The sequence below is a fragment of the Anoplopoma fimbria genome, chromosome 24 (assembly GCF_027596085.1).
Source record: "Anoplopoma fimbria isolate UVic2021 breed Golden Eagle Sablefish chromosome 24, Afim_UVic_2022, whole genome shotgun sequence".
Lineage (NCBI taxonomy): Eukaryota > Metazoa > Chordata > Actinopteri > Perciformes > Anoplopomatidae > Anoplopoma > Anoplopoma fimbria.
Genome location: NC_072472.1, coordinates 1,472,984 through 1,497,470, shown reverse-complemented (window position 1 = coordinate 1,497,470; position 24,487 = coordinate 1,472,984). Strand labels below are relative to the sequence as shown.

Here is a 24,487-nt window from a genome sequence, read left to right as displayed (position 1 = left end):
ATTATGTACACATTTGAGGTACATTTACTTGAGTTTTTTTCTATACTTCCACACAAATTACACCTCAGAGGGAAAAATATATATATATATTTAAATACTTTACAAATTAAGACTTTTGCACAAAAATTATGAAACAATTAATCAATTAATCGAGAAATCGAGAAATCGTCAATCGGTTAATGGAGAAATAAATCAGTAAAAAAAGAAATACTGTACTTATGTACACATTTGAAGTACATTAAGACTTACTTTAATTATGTATTTGTTTACTCTAAGTACTGTACATTATGTACACAATTGAGTTTTTTTCTATACTTCCACACAACTACACCTCAGAGGGAAAAATATATAATTTAGTTACTTTACAAATTAAGATTATTGCACAAAAAAATTAAACAATTAGACATTTAATTGATTAATCGACAATACAAACAGTCGATCGTTTAATTAAAAGACATTTAATTGATTAATCGACAATACAAACAGTCGATCGATAAATCAGCTGACAAACTTGTTTACTCAAGTACTGTACTTATGTCAACATTTGAGGTACATTTACCTAAGTTTGGAGGAAGTATTCAGATTGTTCACAGCCGAACCTAAAGTATCGGTGAATATTTCATATTTAAACTACATTAAGACTTACTTTAATTCTTTATTTGTTTACTCTAAGTACTGTACATTATGTACACAATTGAGGTTTTTTCTATACTTCCACACAACTACACCTCAGAGGGAAAAATATATAATTTAGTTACTTTACAAATTAAGATTATTGCACAAATTTTTTCAACTTCCAGCTCTTTAAATTTGAAATATTAACAGTTGGATTACAAAAACAAGCCTCATGAGTAAATAAAAAAAGTCAGTTTGTGTATTTTTTAATAGTGAAAATGACAAAAACAAACTTGTTTACTCTAAGTACTGTACATTATGTACACAAGTACATTTACTTGAGTTTTTTTTCTATACTTCCACACAACTACACCTCAGAGGGAAAAATATATAATTTAGTTACTTTACAAATTAAGATTATTGCACAAAAAAATTAAACAATTAGACATTTAATTGATTAATCGACAATACAAACAGTCGATCGTTTAATTAAAAGAGATAAATCAGCTGACAAACTTGTTTACTCAAGTACTGTACTTATGTCAACATTTGAGGTACATTTACCTAAGTTTGAATATATTTTATACTTCTACTCAACTACACCTCAGCGGGGAAAATATATATATATATTTAAATACTTTACAAATTAAGACTTTTGCACAAAAATTATGAAACAATTAATCAATTAATCGACAAAGCGACAAATCGTCAATCGGTTAATGGAGAAATAAATCAGTAAAAAAAGAAATACTGTACTTATGTACACATTTCAAGTACATTAAGACTTATTTTAATTCTTTATTTGAGTATTTGTTTTAGTTTTCTGGTACTCAATACTACTTCTTGTAAATAATACTACATTTCCTAAATTCTCTGTAACCTACTTCCTCCCTGTTTGTCCCACAAAACCTGTAAACCTTCGTCCACTTTGCTTCTTCATATCTCTCTTTGTGATACGAAGCGTTGGCAGGAAAGTCAGAAGAGGTGAATAAATAGATTTAATATAAAATAGGCTAAAGAGTCAAAAGTTCTGATAAATATTTCATAAGCAGATCATCTTGTGTCTGCTGATGCCTTATTTTGAAGAAGAAAAAAAGAGAATAATTTGAGAAAAGAGCGCAGAAATAAACATTTTTGTTTTATTGTACATTTATTTAGGTAAATACATACAAATCAAAGCTCTATAGATACCTAGAAATGAATCTAAAAGCTTCCACACATAAGGCCAAAAACATAAATACATTTATTTTCTCAATATAAATACTTTAATAACACTGCGGCCAAATAAATTCAACTTAAACTAAGAAATGTAGCTTCTTCGTGGCTTATTTTTTCTTGCGAGTGCTGCCATTTTTGTTTAACTGTTGTGATGTTGAGCTGCGTGCGGAAGCTCAGAGCGGCTGAGAATATTAAAGGATGGTTAGAAGTCTCAAATTAACATATGGTGCTCTTATTTATTTGTTTCAGACAAATTCTTAATAATTAAATGTTTTCTTGAGATCTTATAGTTTTTGATGATCAGGTCTTAGAGGAGTAGTTTGACATTGATGTTAGGAATTATGCTTATTCTCTGTATTAAAACAATATCAGGCTACAGACATTAACCAGTTAGCTTAGCTTAGCACAAATACTGGAAACAGGGGGAAATGGCTAGCCTGGTTCTGTCTCGTTATCTCAAGACAATCATGGTTATTTTGAAGAAAACAGCACATTTACATATGAGGAATAAAAGAGGCATAAACACATCAATACTGTTATCAAAATGATGTCCTGATCACTGAATGACAGCTTAAGGGTTAGACAATTAGTTATTTTGACTTGACCACCAGATGGGAGCAGAGTCGAGATATTTTTCTTTTTCTTTTTCTTTTTATTGCGTCTCTTTTTTTTAATTAGTCGTATGGAGAACCCCGGTTCTAGCTGCTGGACCTGTGGATGCTGACTTTCTTGCGGGTGTTGTCGCTGCAGCGCTCCAGGATGAGCTCCGGACTCGGCCGGGGCGGGACGACCGGAGCCTCCTTCTTCGGCTCGCTCTCCGAACTGGAGCCGGACATTTCGGGAATGTTTTCTGTTGGTCAGAAATAAATTTGAAATGTTAGGTGTCTCATATTTATTTGGTGCCCTACTCTCATCCTTGTTTTTTTATTTTTTATTTTTATTTATTTTATTTATTTTATTTATTTTATTTATTTTATTTATTTTATTTATTTATTTTATTTTATTTATTTTATTTATTTTATTTATTTTATTTTTTTTATTTTTTTTATTTTTTTTATTTTTTTTATTTTATTTATTTTTTTATTTTTTTATTTTATTTATTTTATTTATTTTATTTATTTTATTTATTTTATTTATTTTATTTATTTTATTTATTTTATTTATTTTATTTATTTTATTTATTTTATTTATTTTATTTATTTTATTTATTTATTTTATTTATTTTATTTATTTTATTTATTTTATTTATATTTATATATTTATATAGATATATATTTATAAATACGTACCTAAAAAAAGTTTTTATTTTTGATTACTTTTGCACCTACCTGTATTAACATATATATTAACGTCATCTGCAGACTGCAGTATTTTTATTTTTTATTTAATAAGGGCCATTGTAGATAAAAAATGATAATAAATATGTAGCCTGGAGTGGGGTTAATATTCAGAGAAACAATTTAAATTAATAAAAAATATGAGGAAAAATAATAGATACTTCACAAAAAAGAAACAACTCACAAATGAATGCAAAAATGAAACTCTTATAGTCTCTGAGAATATATAAAGTCATACATTTGCGGAAAAAAAACTCTGAATTTGTGGGATTAAAGCAATAAATTTACTCCCAAAAAAACTATAAAGTAATGAATATGTGAAGAAACCCTAGAATAAAGTTTTACAATTTACAAGAAAAAAACTAAAATATTCTCTGAAACATTTGCAAATAAAATCTCATAATTAACAGGAATATCGTCCTAGATTTACGAGCGAAATCTAATTTACATTTCTGTTGTTTACATTCAGGAACAGTTTGATCAAACCAAAGACAGAAAGTCAGGTTTATCGTTCCGCCCTGTAAACGTGTTTTCTTTACCCTGGTTCGTCCTCTCCTTCAGCGGTGACTTGGCGGCGGTCTTGGGGTTCCCTCCTTTCTGCTGGAGGTAGCGGCGGCTGTTCCGGCGGTACGAGTCCTGGCTCAGCCGCTGGCGAGACTTGTTGTGGATGCTCTTGGCGTTTCGGATGGTGGACCTGAGACCAGGAAAAGGACACGCAGGTGTAAAGGTGAGTGGAGGTAATTTGCTTTTTCTATTTTTTCAACTTCCAGCTCTTTAAATTTGAAATATTAACAGTTGGATTACAAAAACAAGCCTCATGAGTAAATAAAAAAAGTCAGTTTGTGTATTTTTTAATAGTGAAAAAAAGAATTGTTTACTCTAAGTACTGTACATTATGTACACAATTGAGGTACATTTACTTGAGTTTTTTTCTATACTTCCACACAACTACACCTCAGAGGGAAAAATATATAATTTAGTTACTTTACAAATTAAGATTATTGCACAAAAAAAATTAAACAATTAGACATTTAATTGATTAATCGACAATACAAACAGTCGATCGTTTAATTAAAAGAGATAAATCAGCTGACAAATAAACTTGTTTACTCAAGTACTGTACTTATGTCAACATTTGAGGTACATTTACCTAAGTTTGAGTATTTTTTATACTTCTACTCAACTACACCTCAGCGGGGAAAAATATATATATATTTAAATACTTTACAAATTAAGACTTTTGCACAAAAATTATGAAACAATTAATCAATTAATCGACAAATCGTCAATCGGTTAATGGAGAAATAAATCAGTAAAAACAAAAATACTGTACTTATGTACACATTTGAAGTACATTTACTTTACTTGAGTATTTTCTATACTTCTACTCGACTACATTTCAGAATAAAATGTACTTTTTACTTCCCCACATTGATTTTAAAGCTTTAGTTACTTTACAAATTAAGATTTTTTGCACACAAAATAAATGTCAGTGTTCAAGTACGGCTGAAACAATTAGACAATGAATTGATTAATAGACAAACCAAACAGTCAATAATTTAATAGATAACTTAATTAACATATTAATCCATAATGTTGCAGTCTGATACAAAGTATTTTAATCTAATCATATAATATAAAGACGTTTTTCTCCATTGAGTTCATTTTATTTCTACATATTTTATGACTTTAATCTAACAGAGTAGTTTCACAGTGTGGTACTAGTACTTTTACTTCAGTGCAGTATCTGAATACTTCCTCCATCACTGGAAATGGATTCATAAAAACGACAGTGAACTTCCCTTTAGTCTGAAGTGAGTCAATACAACAGCAGAGTTTCCAAAGAGGAACCACGTTCAAACATCAAGAGTTTCACTTTAATACGTGAATTTAAATACAATAAAGTGCTTTATTTTATACTAAACGTTCATTATATGAAATCTTTATATGTAGAAGCTTTTATTTATGAATTCCAGCTGGTAATTAGACCTTTTCAATGACTTTTTTGGGGAAGTATAAAGGTTTAATTAACTCTCTTTAACATGTTTATTGACGTACCTGCGAGGTGGAGGTTTCTTTCCCTGCAGCTTCGTCCTCTCTGCTTCGTATATCTCTTTCTTGCCAGCTTTGTGCAGGAACATGGAGGGGACATGACCGGTCTCATCTCCTTTCCTGTGAAAATATCCAGATTAAATAATTAAAAACAACTGTAGGAAACGTTTGAGAAGATATTAAAGGGTTCTTCTCCATAATCAGTGTTTTACGACAGTAGATGGACGTATTTTAGACACCTAAAATAATCAATATCAGTTTAAGTGAACGCTTTATTCAGAATATTTTCACCTCTTTACCTTTCTGAAATTGAAGCTGCTATTTATGCTGTCTTCAAAGACACCAGACTCCATTGACAAAAACAGTAATTTTACCTCTCAGAACAAAGGAGTTGCTTTTTTTGTGAATAAATATATATATATATATACATTTACATGATAATGTTGAATTCAAATCCATACAACTTTATTCTTCCCTGCCTGATCAGTTGTATACAGCAGCTTGCATATGTGGCTGTAAGCTGATGAAAATGGAAATAAGTCTAATTATACAAAAATATATATTTAAAAAAACTGTGTTGCAGTAAAAAGTAGGATAGAGAGCAAATATGTAGTAATAAGAATAATGATAATAATAATAAAACAAATAATAGTAATAACAAGAATCATAATAGCAACAATAAATAATAATAATAAGAAAACAACAATGATAATACAAAAAATATAATAAAAATATTAAATATTCATAAAACAAATAATGATAATAATAATAATAATAATAATAATTATTATTATTATTATTATAAAACAAATATTCAAATGTACAAAATCCTAAATATACACAATGCCAAAAATGTATAAGGATCATACAACTTTAATGTCTGTGTGTGTGTGTGTGTGTGTGTGTGTGTGTGTGTGTGTGTGTGTGTGTGTGTGTGTGTGTGTGTGTGTGTGTGTGTGTGTGTGTGTGTGTGTGTGTGTGTCTCATACCTGACGACCCACCAGCCGTCCAGCAGCTTGTGGATGACGGAGATGGTTTCTCCGAGCTCCAGAGAGATCTCGTCCTCCTGCTCAGCCTTGTAGGCTTTGATGGAGACGAACAGCTCTCCTACAGGAACACAAAATAAAAGACGCCGTCAAAAAGACTGAAACTACGTTGTTTTTTTTAAATCAAGACAACAATGTAAACAACTTGCCTTCGTAGTTTGGCTCGTCCTCCTCGGCCTCCTCCGGTCCGTCCAGGGGCTCCAAGTAGGACGCAGGAATCCACCCTCGTTTGGACTCGCACTGGCAGAACCACCAACCTGAACACAACGGCAGGAGATCAAAACCTGGTCTCCTTTATTTAAGATTACCGGATATGGGTTCTTTAATTAAGTGATTCTGGCCGTCCCTGTGGACTACAGTGGTAGTGTTTCCGAGCAACAGAGTCCCTTCAGAAAACCTCTCATTATACTGCAGCAGGGTCTGACAGTCTGCTCAGTCCTGGTTCTGGTTCTCCTGTGCCTCCCTTCCCTCCAGCGGGTCCAGTAATACGTCCTGGGTCTACAGCAGCGTGGTGCTCCTGGAGGAGGGAGGAGGAGGAGGAGGAGGAGGAGGAGGAGGAGGAGGAGGAGGAGATGCTGCTGCCGGAAGCTGAGCTCTCCTCCTCCCTCCAGAGCTCCGGCTGCAGGTCACAGGCTGCGGTGAAGCCGGATCTGGGTCTGGTGGACGGTCTGCTGGATCTGGGTCTGTCCACGGTGGACTGGTCTCTGCTGGATCTGGGTCTGTCCACGGTGGACTGGTCTCTGCTGGATCTGGGTCTGTCCACGGTGGACTGGTCTCTGCTGGATCTGGGTCTGTCCACGGTGGACTGGTCTCTGCTGGATCTGGGTCTGTCCACGGTGGACTGGTCTCTGCTGGATCTGGGTCTGTCTGGACTGGTCTCTGCTGAAGGAGTTTCTGAAGGAGTTTCTGGTGAACCTTCATGATTTCATCTGGTTTCTCCAGAATCCGACCCGGTGGCTCCGATGACGAGCTTTAAGAATAACTTTATAGAAACAGACGATCTTCTCTCTGATGGTCTGGTTTACTGATGGAGGTCTATAGAGGATCAGGACTAAACTGAGACTGGTTCAGGACCAGATAAAAGCTCCTCACTGTCACTCAGCGTTGCTGAGTTTGATCGAGTAAACTGAATGTTTGGAAAACACAGTTTTGGAGAATCAGTGGTTTAGTGTTAACTAGATTTAACTGGGGATTTATTAAAAACCCTCAATACTTAATTTAGATATTTTTCTGTAACATTAAATATGATTAAATAAGCATTGATTCCAAGTTAAAATCCACGGGATGAAAATGTATTTAGTAGATTTATATAATAAGAGATTAAAGCTCCAGATGTTCTTGAAAATAAATCAAGTTTCCTCTAATTGAAATATTCAAACTGGAGACTCGTTATCTTTTGAGTTGAACTCTTCTCACCGTTCTGATTTTTCTCCACGATCTCCACCAGGTCTCCGGTGTGCACATTGATCTCGTATTTGGACGTCTTCTCGAAGTCTGCGATCACTCTGTAGGTGTCCAGGATGATCGGGCCGGAAATCTCTGAGGGAAAAGAAATAAAATAAAAAGATCTCTTTTGATTTCAAGAAAAACAGAACATGTTAAGAAAAGACCTTCAGAAGCTTTGCAGCAAGAAGACGATTGTTATTTTGACATTTCAAACACAAAGGCAACTCAAAATGATTTCTATAAAGCATAAAAAAACAGAAGCATGTGAAAAACTTAAACAGAAAATAAGACAATTTATTAAAAAAAAATATGATAATGCTTTAAGATATTTAATTAAAAAGTATTAAAATGTATAATTTTAAAGGACTTTTGCAGCAAGAAGACAATTGTTATGTTTGACATTTCAAACACAAAAGCAACTCAAATTTATTTCTATAAAGCATAAAGAAAACAGAAGCATATGAAAGAATTCAACAGAAAATAAGACAATTAATAAAAAATATTATTATGATAATGAATTAATATATATAAAAATTAAGAGTATTAAAATATATAATTTTTAAAGGACTTTTGCAGCAAACAGAGACATTTTTAGTATTTAATTAATTATTGAAGTGGTTTTAAAATTATTCTTACCGGATGCGTTTCCTCTCGCCAACTCCCTGGACACCACAAACGTCTCGTTTCTCTTCAGCCTGAAGAGCAAAGTAACATTCTTTAATTGTAATAAGCTTAACTTATTGATTTTTAGAAGTGAAACATCTGTAATGGACGTGTGTGTGTGTGATATACTGACGGGTTTGGGGCGGGCGGGTTCTCGTCCTCGGGTCGGACCCTGAGGAAGGTGCAGAGTAGTTTGCAGCGTGAGATGTGAGGCGGCAGGTTGATGAGCGAGTGGCAGTACTCCGTCAAGGTGCTCTGCCGGGTCTCTGGTGACTTCTGGCTGAGGAGCCACCGCGGCGCTGAGGACGCAAACACAAACATCAGTCACAACATCTGGAACTGTAGGACGGGTTTTTAGATTCTGCAGACGGGTTAGAAGGTAATGTTTTTTAATAGAGCCTGTAATTAAAAACATGATGGTTTTTACAGCGAAAACAGTCCATTTTCTCTTTAAATACATTAAAGGCAGCTCTAAAGACATTATGTTAAACAGCCAAAACCTGAAGTATTTCCACATATCTGGAGTCCAACATCAAAATAAACCAATATTTAATCCCAGACTAGACTAATGGTGACATGAATTATCAATTTGAGTGCATGAAAAAACAAAAATGAATTTTTATTTTGCTGTAAAAACCCCCCCAAAAATGTAAAACATTTATTTGAAGCTTTAAATTAGATGTTTTTTTAGTTTAGTTTTGAAGTAGACAACTTAATATTTGATTTGGATCTCTGTATTTAATGCTGTAATGTAAATCAAAATCCCTGGAAGGTAAAATATGAATGAAGGTCTGAGAATTAAATTGTGTACAAATACTTTTACCATTTTTATAACCTTCTACTGAATTAAAATCACTCAAAAAAAATATTCAAATAGATAAATATTTTTTAATTTGTAAGCTTTGTTTTTTTTTACATTTTTGTTGTTTTATCGTGCAAAATCACCAATTTATTTTTTATAATCCCCCTGCGTATTTACTCCTAGTACTTATATATTTTACTCTGCAAAACTACTCTGTTACAAGTTAAACTCCTGCATTCAATAATTCACTTATTATGAAAGTATTAACAGCAAAATTCACTGAAAGTATTAAAGTTAAAGGTACTTGTTGGGCTTAACGTTCCTTTTCACAGAGTTATATTATTATATATATATTTTTTTTAATCAGATTAATAGTGATGCTTTACATGTAAACAGCATTTTAACTATTAGATATTATTTTGGATGATTTAATCTATAACATAGCATCATATTTTATAAACTGATCACAAAGTAGTATAAAGTATAAAACAGCATTGAATTGAAATACTATAGTAAAGTAAAAAGTGCCTCAAAAATGAACCTGAGCAAATGTAGTAAATGTACTTCATTTCTTTCCACCACTCTTTCAAGAAGTGGAAGTTTCCAGAATTTCCGTTTCCAGACTTCTGTTGCATCAAGTTTGAGGTCTTGTTGCTGCTTCTCGTTCTCTACGTTGCAACACCTTTTAGTTTTGTAATTGAGCTTTCACAAACGGGCGAAGGTGTTCTGAACTGACACTGAACAGGAACCGAAAACAGACCTGCTCACTGTTTTTCTTTTTTTTATGACACCTGGCTGTCATTGATAAAAGCAAAAAACAAGAAGCTGAAGTTCCTCTGAAGGACAGCAGAATTACAAAGTCCATGAAACGACTCTCAGTAGTCGTTTTCACTTCTTCTAATGTGTTTTTATTCTGTATATTGAGTTTTACATAGGAAATACGTACAACTGTCTGTGTGGAATCAGTACGTGGTTAGCCTAGCTTAGCATAAAGACTGGAAACAGGGGGAAACAGCTAGCCTGGCTCTGTCCAGAGTAAAAAATAAGCACCAACCAGCTGCTCTAAAGCTCACTGATAAACACGTTGTATTGTGTTTGTCTCGTCCATACTCAAACATATATTATTAGAAGTAGTATTCGTAAAAGTAGTGGTAGTAGTACTAGTAGTAGTAGTATTGATGAACAACACTTACAGATTAAGGAAAAAAGAGATACAACATGTTAATTAGTGAGTTTTAAAGGTGAGTTTTCTGGACAGAACCAGGCTAGCTGTTTCCCCCTGCTTCCATTCTTTATGCTAAGCTAGGCTAACAACATCCTGACTCCAGACAGAAACAAGAGCGATATCCAAATTCTCATTTTGCTTCTGCTAATTAAATTAGCTGCATGTCCCAGAATGTAAAACTATTTATTTAACAACTTTGCGTTTCATTTCTTGGGAATAATCCCGATCCACAGAGAACGCACGGCCTACAATGCTAACTGTTAACATACGAATATGCACGAATGCTAATGTTACATGCCAAATGCAACATATTGCTGGACGTTTAACATGGAAAGCGTTGGAATGATGACAAACCAACACGCTAAACACGTTTTAAATGAATCAATATCAGTTTAAACGTACGATAGACGGCCCTTTCTGACGCTCTCTTCAAAGACACCAGACTCCATTCACAAAAACACTAATTTTACAGCTCAGAACACAGGAGTTGCTGCTCCACTGCTGCAGATGTTGTCGCATTAACATATGAACAGACTTGTTGTTGCTACAGCTACAAGTTTAGAAAATAACAATAATCTCAGAGCCTGTAAACGGCTCCAGAAAGTGTTTTGTCCGTCAGAAATCAACAGACGATCAATAGGTTGAAGATCTCTGATTGCCTGAATCCGAACTAACTATTTAAAACAGTAAAATCACACATGACACAAACAAACTGACCCACGGAGGCAGCTGTAGATCAGCAAATCTTACATTCTGAGAGGTAAAATTCATGATTTTGTCAATGGAGTCTGGTGGCTTTGAAGAGAATTGTTCAGTTCCCCGTCAGAACGGTCTGTCTGCTGTTTTTAGGAGTTTGTGACTTTACTTCATTAGCTCCTGTAATAATAGATACATAATTATAAACACTCCTTCTGTTTATTCAAATATTCTTTGGAGGGATACTTTTCTTGTTCTTCTTTTTCAGTCTTGTCTTTTTTTTTTGTGGTTGTTAGATTCTTACTTTAACCGCTGCTCACAGCTGCCAACAAACGTATTTTGACATCAGTGATTTCAGCCGTGTTGCAGCAACAAATACACACAAAAAAAAGAGAAGTGGATTCACCCACGTGTTTAAAAAAAAACCCTCAGGTGCTTCCTGAAAGAACATTTCAGCATTCAGAGGGTGTTTTCACACCCACAAAAAAAAAACTTTAAAAAGCCTCATGTAGCTACTTCACATTTAAAGGAGTTAACAACTTACTGACGTCCTACAAAACCAAAAGTAGAACAGGAAAACGAAACACGAAAATTAACATTATTATTATTATTATTATTATTATTATTACCTGGTAATGAGGGGATGATTCTGTCCTTCTTTTCTATCTCACCAGACTCGATGGGAAACATCTCCTTCAGCGATTTCTGTGAACAAAAACATAAATAATATTTTAATTTTTTTACTTTATATTATATAAGTGCACAAGTCAGCAGGGCTTTTATTTTGTAGTGCATGAGGAAGCTCACGTGGAAGGTGTAGATCTCCGGATACGTCCTGTAGATCAGCTTCTCCGAGAGGTCGCTCCATTTCACCATCAGCATGTAAACCTGCACATCATCATGTCAGACTTTAACACAACCAAGAGCTGTTATTTCTTAACTTATCCTCGATCATACTGGTTGTTATCTTCAATCATACTGGTTGTTTCAAAATGAGAGTATTTGTTTTTGTAAATGTTGAGAGTTGTAAATGTTTTTGAAAGCTTACGTAGTGCTGACTCGGGTACGAACGCTTCTCGAAGCCCAACAGCTCCACATGTCTGACGTAGTTCTCCTCCATGCTGAGAAAACACCGGACTGACAACTGGGATGAAACCCAACAGACACTGGGCTTATATACTGTGTGTGTGTGTGTGTGTGTGTGTGTGTGTGTGTGTGTGTGTGTGTGTGTGTGTGTGTGTGTGTGTGTGTGTGTGTGTGTGTGTGTGTGTCAACACACCAGAGGAGTCAGTTCCTCTTTACACGTCGACGAAAGTCATTTGACTTCATCACAGAGAAAAAAAAGAATATATACTTTATGTTAAAATTATAAATTATGTTGATAATGTTTTTAAATTGAATAATGAGAGTAGAAGTTTACTCAACTAATTTACTCAAGTACAATTTTGAGGTACTCTGCTTAAGTATTCCCATTTTAATGCAACTTTATACTTCTACTGCAGTACATCTCAGAGGTTAATATTGTACTTTTTACTCCTTTATACGCAACTTTACAGAGTCAAACTACTTATATAAATTGTAAATTAACTAATAAATGATGAAGTATTATTATAGATTAAACTACCAGCAGTATGCAAAGTTAAAAAAATGAGCTATAATATTATAATACAATAATATAACGTATAATATTCTGCATAACTTTTGGTTTTGCACTTTTGTACTCAATCAGTCCTCCGTACTCCTCCTCGTTGTCCCTGGTGATACATCCAACAATGGAGGAGTCATCGGAAAACTTCTAGAGGTGGCAGGAACCAGAGTTGAAGCGGAAGTCTGAGGTGTAGAGAGTGAAGAGGAACGGTTCATCTCCAGCAGCTTCTCTCTCAGTAGGGAGGGCTGGATGGTGTTGAAAGCACTGGAGAAGTCAAAGAACATGACTCTCACAGTGCTTCCCTGCTTCTCCAGGTGAGAGAGGGCCTCGTGCGTCAGGTAGATGATGGAGTCCTCCACCCCGATGTGTGGCAGATAGGCGAACTGTAGTGGGTCCAGGAAAGCTGTAAGCTGGGTCCTCAGGTGCCGCAGAACCAGTCTCTCCAGGGTCTTCATGACATGTGATGTCAGGGCCACAGGTCTGTAGTCATTAAGACCGCTGGGACGACTCTTCTTCGGCACCGGGACGATGCAGGACGTCTTCCAGATTGTGGGCACCTTCTTCAACCTCAGGGAGAGATTGAAGAGGAGCCTGAGAGGAGCCGCCAGCTGTCCAGCACACTTTCAGCAACCTAGGACTGATGTCATCAGGTCCACTGGCTTTGCTTATCTGAAGCCTGGAGAGCTGATGCTGTACCTGGATGGTGGTGAAGGTGGGGCTGGGTGGTGAGGGGGTTTGAAGGGAGCTGTGAGCTCCTGGCCGTGGGTGAACAGTTGTAGGGGAGGATGGGGGGAGTGATGGGCTGTCCTGGTCCACTGGTGTGGAGATGTTGGTCTGAAGAGGGCTAGTGGGTGAGGGGGGGGCATCCTCTGGTCCTAACAGTCTGCTGGGAGAGGGGGAGGTGGCAGAGGTGTAGATGGGGGAAGAGGTGTTAGGTGGAGACCTAGCCTCACTATCGGAGCACACCTGGGTGTCGAACCTATAGAAGAATAGGTTGAGCTCCGATGCGAGTGCTAGGTCACCCTGTACTCCAGATGAAGGCAGACTGCAGCCTGTCATCATTTCCATCCCATTCCACACCTCTTTAGTGTTGTTCTGTCCCATCTTAGCCTCAATCTTCTCCCTGTAGCTGTTCTTAGCCTCTCTCAGCTTCCTCTTCAGCTCCTTCTTCCTGCTGTTGTAATACTTGTGTATTCTACTTCTTCTCTACTACACTATAAACCCATTCTATCTTTAACTTTCAACAGCAGTTAAAGGTGAAATTCAACTGTAAATTGAGAATTCCCCTCCGAGTAGTTTCTCAACAGTCCAGAGGAGGAATCACCGCGTTGGTTCACTGACCTCAAACACACCTCTCTCTTATTCCTACTCTAACCGTCCTGTGGGCTTTCAAATCAACTTGTGATTTCCCAAATCTTGTTTTGCAAACAGACAAAGAGGAACAAGAAAAGCTTGAAAAGAAACGCAAACAACCCCAGAGGAGTAAACTTCCTCCTTTTGTAGCAGCCGAGGGAAATGTTTTTTAGGGTTTATTTATATATAAAATGGCCACCGGTGCTGATGGAAAAAACACAAAAATATGAAACGTATTGAGTGATTTTAGAAATAATCTGATCGCTGATACACAAAGAGGTTTAAAGTCACGTTGGACACGTGTGTTTCATGTTTATATTTGGAGAAAGCAGATGATTTTGTCACATTACTGAATTTGATGAGTGGAAATCAACTTTTACCAACAAAACAAACATTAAATATTACAGGAAAAACATATCAAAACTGAAAGGCAACTACTTTGATCATGTTTGAGAATTTTTTATTTAAATTTAAAAACATTCCTTGTTAAAGCTTTTCAATAATTAATATTTACTTCCTTTCTCTGTTTTGTATCAATATTAAATAAATATATTTAGGTTTTTGACTGTTCGTATGAAACATGATCTGGGAAGGACATTTTCCATTTTGCGATCTTTTAAAGACCAAATTATGAATTGATTAATTGAAATAAAAAGTGATAGCTGCGGCCCTGCTACTTTCCAGAAATTTAATGTAACATATACGTAGAATTTTTTTATTAATATTATATATCAAGGTCCATTTTCTTGTTTTTTCTCCATAAAAAGATACTGAAGACGAGATATTTATCTCTAAAGCCACCGCAAAGCCATCCAAGGTATACCAGGATTCCCTGGTGATTAATGTCAACTTTAACTTCTTTATAAAGTGATTTTAGAATAACACATCAACTCTTCCTTCATGATTAATCGATTGTACTCTCTACAAAGAGTTGGAAACCATTTGCTAACCATTTGTGCTTTGATCTCACAAAGGCTTTTCTTAACCCCCTCGCTTTTAAAGAGATAACAGAAAAAGACAGGAACAAAGGACTATATAAAAAGGAAACACAGGTTGCTAATAACCAATTTTGTGTAGAAATAGAGAAGCTTTATACTTTGGTTAACAGGCCAGAAGCGAAAGCAGCTTCACAATATTATAAATATGAATATAAATATCTACCGGAGTTATGCTTCAAATAAGAAAAACATAAACAGGGAATGTTACACGATAATCCTTTGGTACCTGAATGCATCACAACACTGAGTTTCCGTAGTGTAGTGGTTATCACGTTCGCCTCACACGCGAAAGGTCCCCGGTTCGAAACCGGGCGGAAACACATCTTGCTTTTTTTTTTTTTTTTTTTTTGTCCCTATAGCTTTTGTGATTTATTAAACAGAATGTCCTCTAACAGCTTCCATCTCACTGTTTTCTACTGATCACTGATTAAATTACATTTTGGTGGCACTAAAGACCTCAGCCTTAATATTCTTAAAGACAAAACAATGGCAGAGCCGTGATAAAACACTTTGTTTTCTCTATGCTGCTGCCTGACGGTCTAATAAGCATGTTTTTGTCGCTTCGTAAACATGATGTGGGTCATGTTACCCTTTGCTTGTTAAGTGAAATATGAATTAGTCGATACAATCTTCAGAAATGACCTCCTATTTGTGAAGAGGCCAGACGAAACTATGTGTAAGTGTCCACAATAGTGTTGCATGCTGGTAAAGTTTGCATTATTACTTCTGTATTTGTTATGTTGCTTTATGTCTACCGTGTTACTGTGTGTCCCTGAACGCATCATTGCCATGGAGTGGAAAACAGCGCCGCCAAGAACCTGTGTGGCCAAAAATATATCACACCCGTAGTGGTAAGAACTACCATAGAGAATGAATGGAAAAAGTTTAGGGAGTTTAGCTCTGCTATTCCTGACAAAGAGGTCAACGGTTCGAAACTGAGTGGAACATGTTTTTGTGCTGAATGAAACCAGTTCTAAACTGCTATTAATATATATATATCTTATATATATATATAATATATTATATTTTTTTGCTCTTTATCTCTGACGTCTCTCTCACCAGTGATGTTTTCGGGCTATTCCTCCAGAAATGTTTCAGTCTCTACCCAAAACTCATGAGCAGAGGTGAGTCTCTTATTGTGTCTGTCATAAATTAAACTTAAAAAGCATCAGGAAATAAAAAAACAACAACTTGCAAGTCTTTCTTCCAAAGAATTGAGTAAGTGGTCGTTCATCAGATTTTGTAAAATGCCAAATGTCAGCACCCCATTGTGATTTCCAAAATAAGGCCTTTTAGTTTGACATTGTTTCTTAACCCCCCTCTCTTTTAAAGAGAAAACAGAAAAAGACAGGAACAAAGGACTATATATCCTTTAGCATAACAATAAATGAATACAAGGAATGTAAAAAAAGTAACGGAAACTAAACCAGACATGGTCCTTTACTTTGAAATCATGACTGGAAGTGTCATTTGGATGCATTTGCGGTAGCTTTAGAGTGGACGAGTTGGATACTGTTCACACGAAACTTCTTGCGGATTGTATTCTGTATTCATTCAGTTGATTCCCGTAAATAAAGAAAGTATTTCTGTAACCTTGTTTACTTTTTCTTTAATCAAATATTTACTCCATTAAATCTTAATTAAACCAATGCAGTATTATAGTCACAGGGAACATTTTTATACGGTAATACCAGTATATTCTCCTCTTTATTATAGTCGTTTTCAATGGTCGGCTGGTTAACTAAATGTATGATGTGTTCAGAAACATAAGCCAAATAAGTGGGTGGCTTATCAGCCCCAAAATAATGACATTTTCCTGTGATTAATTGCAATAAACGGATAAATAAAATGCTTAAGTAACAACATCATGGTGCCGATTGGTGAAATATAGTGTGTAAGATGTTTCACTTGTGTTAGCTGCAGTCAGTAAAAGCGGAATTACCGATGCATTCCTGAACCCAGCCTCTAGGAGTGTACATGTGTGAATCAAACTCCACTTTTTCGACCTCCGGGGCGAACAGTTGGTGCTCAACTATAGAGCCAGTCTATACTCCGCTTTCCAGCCCCATGTTTCTTAATGTTCCTGAACGCACTACTCTCATTGGTTTCCGTAGTGTAGTGGTTATCACGTTCGCCTAACACGCGAAAGGTCCCCGGTTCGAGACCGGGCGGAAACATTGTTTGCTTTTCAACAGAAGTCTGGATATAAGAAATGGTACGAACAAATGAGCAAAAATTCCCCAAACCTTCTCTAATTGAAGGTTTGAATCAGATAGATGTGTTATAATGCTTTACACCACGATACTTCCCTCATTTATTGAACAGATACGGACACATACCATTATTGATAGTCTTTAAAACCAGAATTACTGATGTGTACCTAAACGCAGACTCGAAAGTATCATTTAATAGATAAATGTATAAATAAAAAGAATAATGAATACAGGAATAAATAAATGGATGCAGAAATAAATGAATAAAAGTAGAAATAGATCCTTGCAAACTAGCTAGCATTGCACATAAAGGGTTTATTGAAAACCACGTACCAAACTAGCAGTTTGTACTCAAAGCAGTATGAAGAGAGAGACGTGTGAACAGAAGTCCAAAAAGCCTTTTTGTAGTATTAAATTATAATATCATGCGTGTAATTAATAAAAAACCTGGAAACAGCGCCCTTGTCCCATAGACACCCATCATATGGTGTAAAACGATACTGCACAGCGAGTGTTTATGGCATCCTCGTTAGTATAGTGGACAGTATCTCCGCCTGTCACGCGGAAGACCGGGGTTCGATTCCCCGACGGGGAGTGACTTTATTTGTTTTAGGGACAACTTTAGGGTTAGGGTTAACAGACTTATGTGAGGGGGTTAACTTTAGGGTTAGCTGACATCTTTAGCAGGGCGTTCACTGCTAAAGATGTCTGCTATGCTTGGACATTGGTTAACTAGTTTTGCCTCCATTGGACGAACAAAAAGTATCTTACAAAATAAATGAATTAAATAGAAATAGAACACTGACATGCTACCTTAGCTAACAACAAACCGAGCTAGAAGCTGTCCATGCTAAGACAACACACCGCAAACCCTGTTTGCTTTTCACACGTAACTTCCGTGATTCATTGAACAGACAGAATAGTCGGTAATGATGGCGAACTCTACTGCAGTCTGGCGTGTTCCTGAACGCAACACTGCACGCAGTTTCCGTAGTGTAGTGGTTATCACGTTCGCCTAACACGCGAAAGGTCCCCGGTTCGAGACCGGGCGGAAACATTGTTTGCTTTTCAACAGAAGTCTGGATATAAGAAATGGTACGAACAAATGAGCAAAAATTCCCCAAACCTTCTCTAATTGAAGGTTTGAATCAGATCGATGTGTTATAATGCTTTACACCACGATACTTCCCTCATTTATTGAACAGATACGGACACATACCATTATTGATAGTCTTTAAAACCAGAATTACTGATGTGTACCTAAACGCAGACTCGAAAGTATCATTTAATAGATAAATGTATAAATAAAAAGAATAATGAATACAGGAATAAATAAATGGATGCAGAAATAAATGAATAAAAGTAGAAATAGATCCTTGCAAACTAGCTAGCATTGCACATAAAGGGTTTATTGAAAACCACGTACCAAACTAGCAGTTTGTACTCAAAGCAGTATGAAGAGAGAGACGTGTGAACAGAAGTCCAAAAAGCCTTTTTGTAGTATTAAATTATAATATCATGCGTGTAATTAATAAAAAACCTGGAAATAGCGCCCTTGTCCCATAGACACCCATTATATGGTGTAAAACGGTACTGCACAACGAGTGTTTATAGCATCCTCGTTAGTATAGTGGACAGTATCTCCGCCTGTCACGCGGAAGACCGGGGTTCGATTCCCCGACGGGGAGTGACTTTATTTGTTTTAGGGTCAACTTTAGGGTTAGGGTTAACAGACTTATGTGAGGGGGTTAACTTTAGGGTTAGCTGACATCTTTAGCAGGGCGTTCACTGCTAAAGATGTCTGCTATGCTTGGACATTGGTTAACTAGTTTTGCCTCCATTGGACGAACAAAAAGTATCTTAAAAAATAAATGAATTAAATAGAAATAGAACACTGACATGCTACCTTAGCTAACAACAAACCGAGCTAGAAGCTGTCCATGCTAAGACAACACACCGCAAACCCTGTTTGCTTTTCACACGTAACTTCCGTGATTCATTGAACAGACAGAATAGTCGGTAATGATGGCGAACTCTACTGCAGTCTGGCGTGTTCCTGAACGCAACACTGCACGCAGTTTCCGTAGTGTAGTGGTTATCACGTTCGCCTCACACGCGAAAGGTCCCCGGTTCGAGACCGGGCGGAAACATTGTTTGCTTTTCAACAGAAGTCTGGATATAAGAAATGGTACGAACAAATGAGCAAAAATTCCCCAAACCTTCTCTAATTGAAGGTTTGAATCAGATAGATGTGTTATAATGCTTTACACCACGATACTTCCCTCATTTATTGAACAGATACGGACACATACCATTATTGATAGTCTTTAAAACCAGAATTACTGATGTGTACCTAAACGCAGACTCGAAAGTATCATTTAATAGATAAATGTATAAATAAAAAGAATAATGAATACAGGAATAAATAAATGGATGCAGAAATAAATGAATAAAAGTAGAAATAGATCCTTGCAAACTAGCTAGCATTGCACATAAAGGGTTTATTGAAAACCACGTACCAAACTAGCAGTTTGTACTCAAAGCAGTATGAAGAGAGAGACGCGTGAACAGAAGTCCAAAAAGCCTTTTTGTAGTATTAAATTATAATATCATGCGTGTAATTAATAAAAAACCTGGAAACAGCGCCCTTGTCCCATAGACACCCATTATATGGTGTAAAACGGTACTGCACAACGAGTGTTTATGGCATCCTCGTTAGTATAGTGGACAGTATCTCCGCCTGTCACGCGGAAGACCGGGGTTCGATTCCCCGACGGGGAGTGACTTTATTTGTTTTAGGGTCAACTTTAGGGTTAGGGTTAACAGACTTATGTGAGGGGGTTAACTTTAGGGTTAGCTGACATCTTTAGCAGGGCGTTCACTGCTAAAGATGTCTGCTATGCTTGGACATTGGTTAACTAGTTTTGCCTCCATTGGACGAACAAAAAGTATCTTAAAAAATAAATGAATTAAATAGAAATAGAACACTGACATGCTACCTTAGCTAACAACAAACCGAGCTAGAAGCTGTCCATGCTAAGACAACACACCGCAAACCCTGTTTGCTTTTCACACGTAACTTCCGTGATTCATTGAACAGACAGAATAGTCGGTAATGATGGCGAACTCTACTGCAGTCTGGCGTGTTCCTGAACGCAACACTGCAAGCAGTTTCCGTAGTGTAGTGGTTATCACGTTCGCCTAACACGCGAAAGGTCCCCGGTTCGAGACCGGGCGGAAACATTGTTTGCTTTTCAACAGAAGTCTGGATCTAAGAAATGGTACGAATAAATGAGCAAAAATTCCCCTAACCTTCTCTAATTGAAGGTTTAAATCAGATCGATGTGTTATAATGCTTTACACCACGATACTTCCCTCATTTATTGAACAGATACGGACACATACCATTATTGATAGTCTTTAAAACCAGAATTACTGATGTGTACCTAAACGCAGACTCGAAAGTATCATTTAATAGATAAATGTATAAATAAAAAGAATAATGAATACAGGAATAAATAAATGGATGCAGAAATAAATGAATAAAAGTAGAAATAGATCCTTGCAAACTAGCTAGCATTGCACATAAAGGGTTTATTGAAAACCACGTACCAAACTAGCAGTTTGTACTCAAAGCAGTATGAAGAGAGAGACGTGTGAACAGAAGTCCAAAAAGCCTTTTTGTAGTATTAAATTATAATATCATGCGTGTAATTAATAAAAAACCTGGAAATAGCGCCCTTGTCCGATAGACACCCATTATATGGTGTAAAACGGTACTGCACAGCGAGTGTTTATGGCATCCTCGTTAGTATAGTGGACAGTATCTCCGCCTGTCACGCGGAAGACCGGGGTTCGATTCCCCGACGGGGAGTGACTTTATTTGTTTTAGGGTCAACTTTAGGGTTAGGGTTAACAGACTTATGTGAGGGGGTTAACTTTAGGGTTAGCTGACATCTTTAGCAGGGCGTTCACTGCTAAAGATGTCTGCTATGCTTGGACATTGGTTAACTAGTTTTGCCTCCATTGGACGAACAAAAAGTATCTTAAAAAATAAATGAATTAAATAAAAATAGAACACTGACATGCTACCTTAGCTAACAACAAACCGAGCTAGAAGCTGTCCATGCTAAGACAACACACCGCAAACCCTGTTTGCTTTTCACACGTAACTTCCGTGATTCATTGAACAGACAGAATAGTCGGTAATGATGGCGAACTCTACTGCAGTCTGGCGTGTTCCTGAACGCAACACTGCAAGCAGTTTCCGTAGTGTAGTGGTTATCACGTTCGCCTAACACGCGAAAGGTCCCCGGTTCGAGACCGGGCGGAAACATTGTTTGCTTTTCAACAGAAGTCTGGATCTAAGAAATGGTACGAACAAATGAGCAAAAATTCCCCAAACCTTCTCTAATTGAAGGTTTAAATCAGATAGATGTGTTATAATGCTTTACACCACGATACTTCCCTCATTTATTGAACAGATACGGACACATACCATTATTGATAGTCTTTAAAACCAGAATTACTGATGTGTACCTAAACGCAGACTCGAAAGTATCATTTAATAGATAAATGTATAAATAAAAAGAATAATGAATACAGGAATAAATAAATGGATGCAGAAATAAATGAATAAAAGTAGAAATAGATCCTTGCAAACTAGCTAGCATTGCACATAAAGGGTTTATTGAAAACCACGTACCAAACTAGCAGTTTGTACTCAAAGCAGTATGAAGAGAGAGACGTGTGAACAGAAGTCCAAAAAGCCTTTTTGTAGTATTAAATTATAATATCATGCGTGTAATTAATAAAAAACCTGGAAATAGCGCCCTTGTCCCATAGACACCCATTATATGGTGTAAAACGGTACTGCACAACGAGTGTTTATAGCATCCTCGTTAGTATAGTGGACAGTATCTCCGCCTGTCACGCGGAAGACCGGGGTTCGATTCCCCGACGGGGAGTGACTTTATTTGTTTTAGGGACAACTTTAGGGTTGGGGTTAACAGACTTATGTGAGGGGGTTAACTTTAGGGTTAGCTGACATCTTTAGCAGGGCGTTCACTGCTAAAGATGTCTGCTATGCTTGGACATTGGTTAACTAGTTTTGCCTCCATTGGACGAACAAAAAGTATCTTACAAAATAAATGAATTAAATAGAAATAGAACACTGACATGCTACCTTAGCTAACAACAAACCGAGCTAGAAGCTGTCCATGCTAAGACAACACAGCGCAAACCCTGTTTGCTTTTCACACGTAACTTCCGTGATTTATTGAACAGACAGAATAGTCGGTAATGATGGCGAACTCTACTGCAGTCTGGCGTGTTCCTGAACGCAACACTGCACACAGTTTCCGTAGTGTAGTGGTTATCACGTTCGCCTAACACGCGAAAGGTCCCGGTTCGAGACCGGGCGGAAACATTGTTTGCTTTTCAACAGAAGTCTGGATCTAAGAAATGGTACGAACAAATGAGCAAAAATTCCCCAAACCTTCTCTAATTGAAGGTTTAAATCAGATAGATGTGTTATAATGCTTTACACCACGATACTTCCCTCATTTATTGAACAGATACGGACACATACCATTATTGATAGTCTTTAAAACCAGAATTACTGATGTGTACCTAAACGCAGACTCGAAAGTATCATTTAATAGATAAATGTATAAATAAAAAGAATAATGAATACAGGAATAAATAAATGGATGCAGAAATAAATGAATAAAAGTAGAAATAGATCCTTGCAAACTAGCTAGCATTGCACATAAAGGGTTTATTGAAAACCACGTACCAAACTAGCAGTTTGTACTCAAAGCAGTATGAGAGAGAGACGTGTGAACAGAAGTCCAAAAAGCCTTTTTGTAGTATTAAATTATAATATCATGCGTGTAATTAATAAAAAACCTGGAAATAGCGCCCTTGTCCCATAGACACCCATTATATGGTGTAAAACGGTACTGCACAACGAGTGTTTATAGCATCCTCGTTCTTTAGGGTTAGCTGACATCTTTAGCAGGGCGTTCACTGCTAAAGATGTCTGCTATGCTTGGACATTGGTTAAGTAGTTTTGCCTCCATTGGACGAACAAAAAGTATCTTACAAAATAAATGAATTAAATAGAAATAGAACACTGACATGCTACCTTAGCTAACAACAAACCGAGCTAGAAGCTGTCCATGCTAAGACAACACAGCGCAAACCCTGTTTGCTTTTCACACGTAACTTCCGTGATTCATTGAACAGACAGAATAGTCGGTAATGATGGCGAACTCTACTGCAGTCTGGCGTGTTCCTGAACGCAACACTGCACGCAGTTTCCGTAGTGTAGTGGTTATCACGTTCGCCTAACACGCGAAAGGTCCCGGTTCGAGACCGGGCGGAAACATTGTTTGCTTTTCAACAGAAGTCTGGATATAAGAAATGGTACGAACAAATGAGCAAAAATTCCCCAAACCTTCTCTAATTGAAGGTTTAAATCAGATAGATGTGTTATAATGCTTTACACCACGATACTTCCCTCATTTATTGAACAGATACGGACACATACCATTATTGATAGTCTTTAAAACCAGAATTACTGATGTGTACCTAAACGCAGACTCGAAAGTATCATTTAATAGATAAATGTATAAATAAAAAGAATAATGAATACAGGAATAAATAAATGGATGCAGAAATAAATGAATAAAAGTAGAAATAGATCCTTGCAAACTAGCTAGCATTGCACATAAAGGGTTTATTGAAAACCACGTACCAAACTAGCAGTTTGTACTCAAAGCAGTATGAAGAGAGAGACGTGTGAACAGAAGTCCAAAAAGCCTTTTTGTAGTATTAAATTATAATATCATGCGTGTAATTAATAAAAAACCTGGAAATAGCGCCCTTGTCCCATAGACACCCATTATATGGTGTAAAACGGTACTGCACAACGAGTGTTTATAGCATCCTCGTTAGTATAGTGGACAGTATCTCCGCCTGTCACGCGGAAGACCGGGGTTCGATTCCCCGACGGGGAGTGACTTTATTTGTTTTAGGGACAACTTTAGGGTTAGGGTTAACAGACTTATGTGAGGGGGTTAACTTTAGGGTTAGCTGACATCTTTAGCAGGGCGTTCACTGCTAAAGATGTCTGCTATGCTTGGACATTGGTTAACTAGTTTTGCCTCCAT

At 36.6% G+C, this 24,487-nt stretch overlaps 1 protein-coding gene and 14 non-coding genes across 15 annotated transcripts; 14 read left to right on the top strand and 1 right to left on the bottom strand.

The window, feature by feature from the left end:
- Nucleotides 1–1,719: 1,719 nt before the first annotated feature.
- ncf1 (neutrophil cytosolic factor 1) lies at nt 1,720–12,257 on the bottom strand. The gene is made up of 11 exons (XM_054625688.1): nt 12,149–12,257; nt 11,908–11,988; nt 11,730–11,805; nt 8,511–8,676; nt 8,351–8,409; nt 7,685–7,807; nt 6,418–6,525; nt 6,212–6,329; nt 5,229–5,342; nt 3,710–3,864; nt 1,720–2,683 (listed from the first exon to the last, which is right to left on the bottom strand). The coding sequence occupies exons 1-11, from the start codon at nt 12,218–12,220 to the stop codon at nt 2,532–2,534; spliced, it is 1,224 nt and encodes a 407-aa protein (XP_054481663.1). The 5' UTR covers nt 12,221–12,257; the 3' UTR covers nt 1,720–2,531.
- A 3,089-nt stretch (nt 12,258–15,346) lies between these two features.
- trnav-cac (transfer RNA valine (anticodon CAC)) lies at nt 15,347–15,419 on the top strand. The gene has a single exon. It is a non-coding gene; the product is annotated as a tRNA-Val (tRNA).
- A 1,784-nt stretch (nt 15,420–17,203) lies between these two features.
- Nucleotides 17,204–17,276, top strand: trnav-aac (transfer RNA valine (anticodon AAC)). The gene has a single exon. It is a non-coding gene; the product is annotated as a tRNA-Val (tRNA).
- A 559-nt stretch (nt 17,277–17,835) lies between these two features.
- On the top strand, nt 17,836–17,907 carry trnad-guc (transfer RNA aspartic acid (anticodon GUC)). The gene has a single exon. It is a non-coding gene; the product is annotated as a tRNA-Asp (tRNA).
- A 389-nt stretch (nt 17,908–18,296) lies between these two features.
- On the top strand, nt 18,297–18,369 carry trnav-aac (transfer RNA valine (anticodon AAC)). Its single transcript has one exon. It is a non-coding gene; the product is annotated as a tRNA-Val (tRNA).
- A 559-nt stretch (nt 18,370–18,928) lies between these two features.
- Nucleotides 18,929–19,000, top strand: trnad-guc (transfer RNA aspartic acid (anticodon GUC)). Its single transcript has one exon. It is a non-coding gene; the product is annotated as a tRNA-Asp (tRNA).
- A 389-nt stretch (nt 19,001–19,389) lies between these two features.
- On the top strand, nt 19,390–19,462 carry trnav-cac (transfer RNA valine (anticodon CAC)). Its single transcript has one exon. It is a non-coding gene; the product is annotated as a tRNA-Val (tRNA).
- Nucleotides 19,463–20,021: 559 nt separating this feature from the next.
- On the top strand, nt 20,022–20,093 carry trnad-guc (transfer RNA aspartic acid (anticodon GUC)). Its single transcript has one exon. It is a non-coding gene; the product is annotated as a tRNA-Asp (tRNA).
- A 389-nt stretch (nt 20,094–20,482) lies between these two features.
- Nucleotides 20,483–20,555, top strand: trnav-aac (transfer RNA valine (anticodon AAC)). Its single transcript has one exon. It is a non-coding gene; the product is annotated as a tRNA-Val (tRNA).
- Nucleotides 20,556–21,114: 559 nt separating this feature from the next.
- Nucleotides 21,115–21,186, top strand: trnad-guc (transfer RNA aspartic acid (anticodon GUC)). Its single transcript has one exon. It is a non-coding gene; the product is annotated as a tRNA-Asp (tRNA).
- Nucleotides 21,187–21,575: 389 nt separating this feature from the next.
- trnav-aac (transfer RNA valine (anticodon AAC)) lies at nt 21,576–21,648 on the top strand. Its single transcript has one exon. It is a non-coding gene; the product is annotated as a tRNA-Val (tRNA).
- A 559-nt stretch (nt 21,649–22,207) lies between these two features.
- Nucleotides 22,208–22,279, top strand: trnad-guc (transfer RNA aspartic acid (anticodon GUC)). Its single transcript has one exon. It is a non-coding gene; the product is annotated as a tRNA-Asp (tRNA).
- A 389-nt stretch (nt 22,280–22,668) lies between these two features.
- trnav-aac (transfer RNA valine (anticodon AAC)) lies at nt 22,669–22,740 on the top strand. Its single transcript has one exon. It is a non-coding gene; the product is annotated as a tRNA-Val (tRNA).
- An 891-nt stretch (nt 22,741–23,631) lies between these two features.
- Nucleotides 23,632–23,703, top strand: trnav-aac (transfer RNA valine (anticodon AAC)). The gene has a single exon. It is a non-coding gene; the product is annotated as a tRNA-Val (tRNA).
- Nucleotides 23,704–24,262: 559 nt separating this feature from the next.
- Nucleotides 24,263–24,334, top strand: trnad-guc (transfer RNA aspartic acid (anticodon GUC)). The gene has a single exon. It is a non-coding gene; the product is annotated as a tRNA-Asp (tRNA).
- Nucleotides 24,335–24,487: the final 153 nt, after the last annotated feature.

Coding starts and splice junctions, on each gene's coding strand:
- ncf1 (XM_054625688.1), bottom strand. CDS start 12,220: ATGGAGGAGAACTACGTCAGACATGTGGAGCTGTTGGGCTTCGAGAAG. Junction 8,410..8,510: donor AACCCGCCCGCCCCAAACCC/GTCAGTATATCA, acceptor TTTGCTCTTCAG/GCTGAAGAGAAACGAGACGT. Junction 5,343..6,211: donor GACGGCTGGTGGGTCGTCAG/GTATGAGACACA, acceptor ATATTTTCACAG/GAAAGGAGATGAGACCGGTC.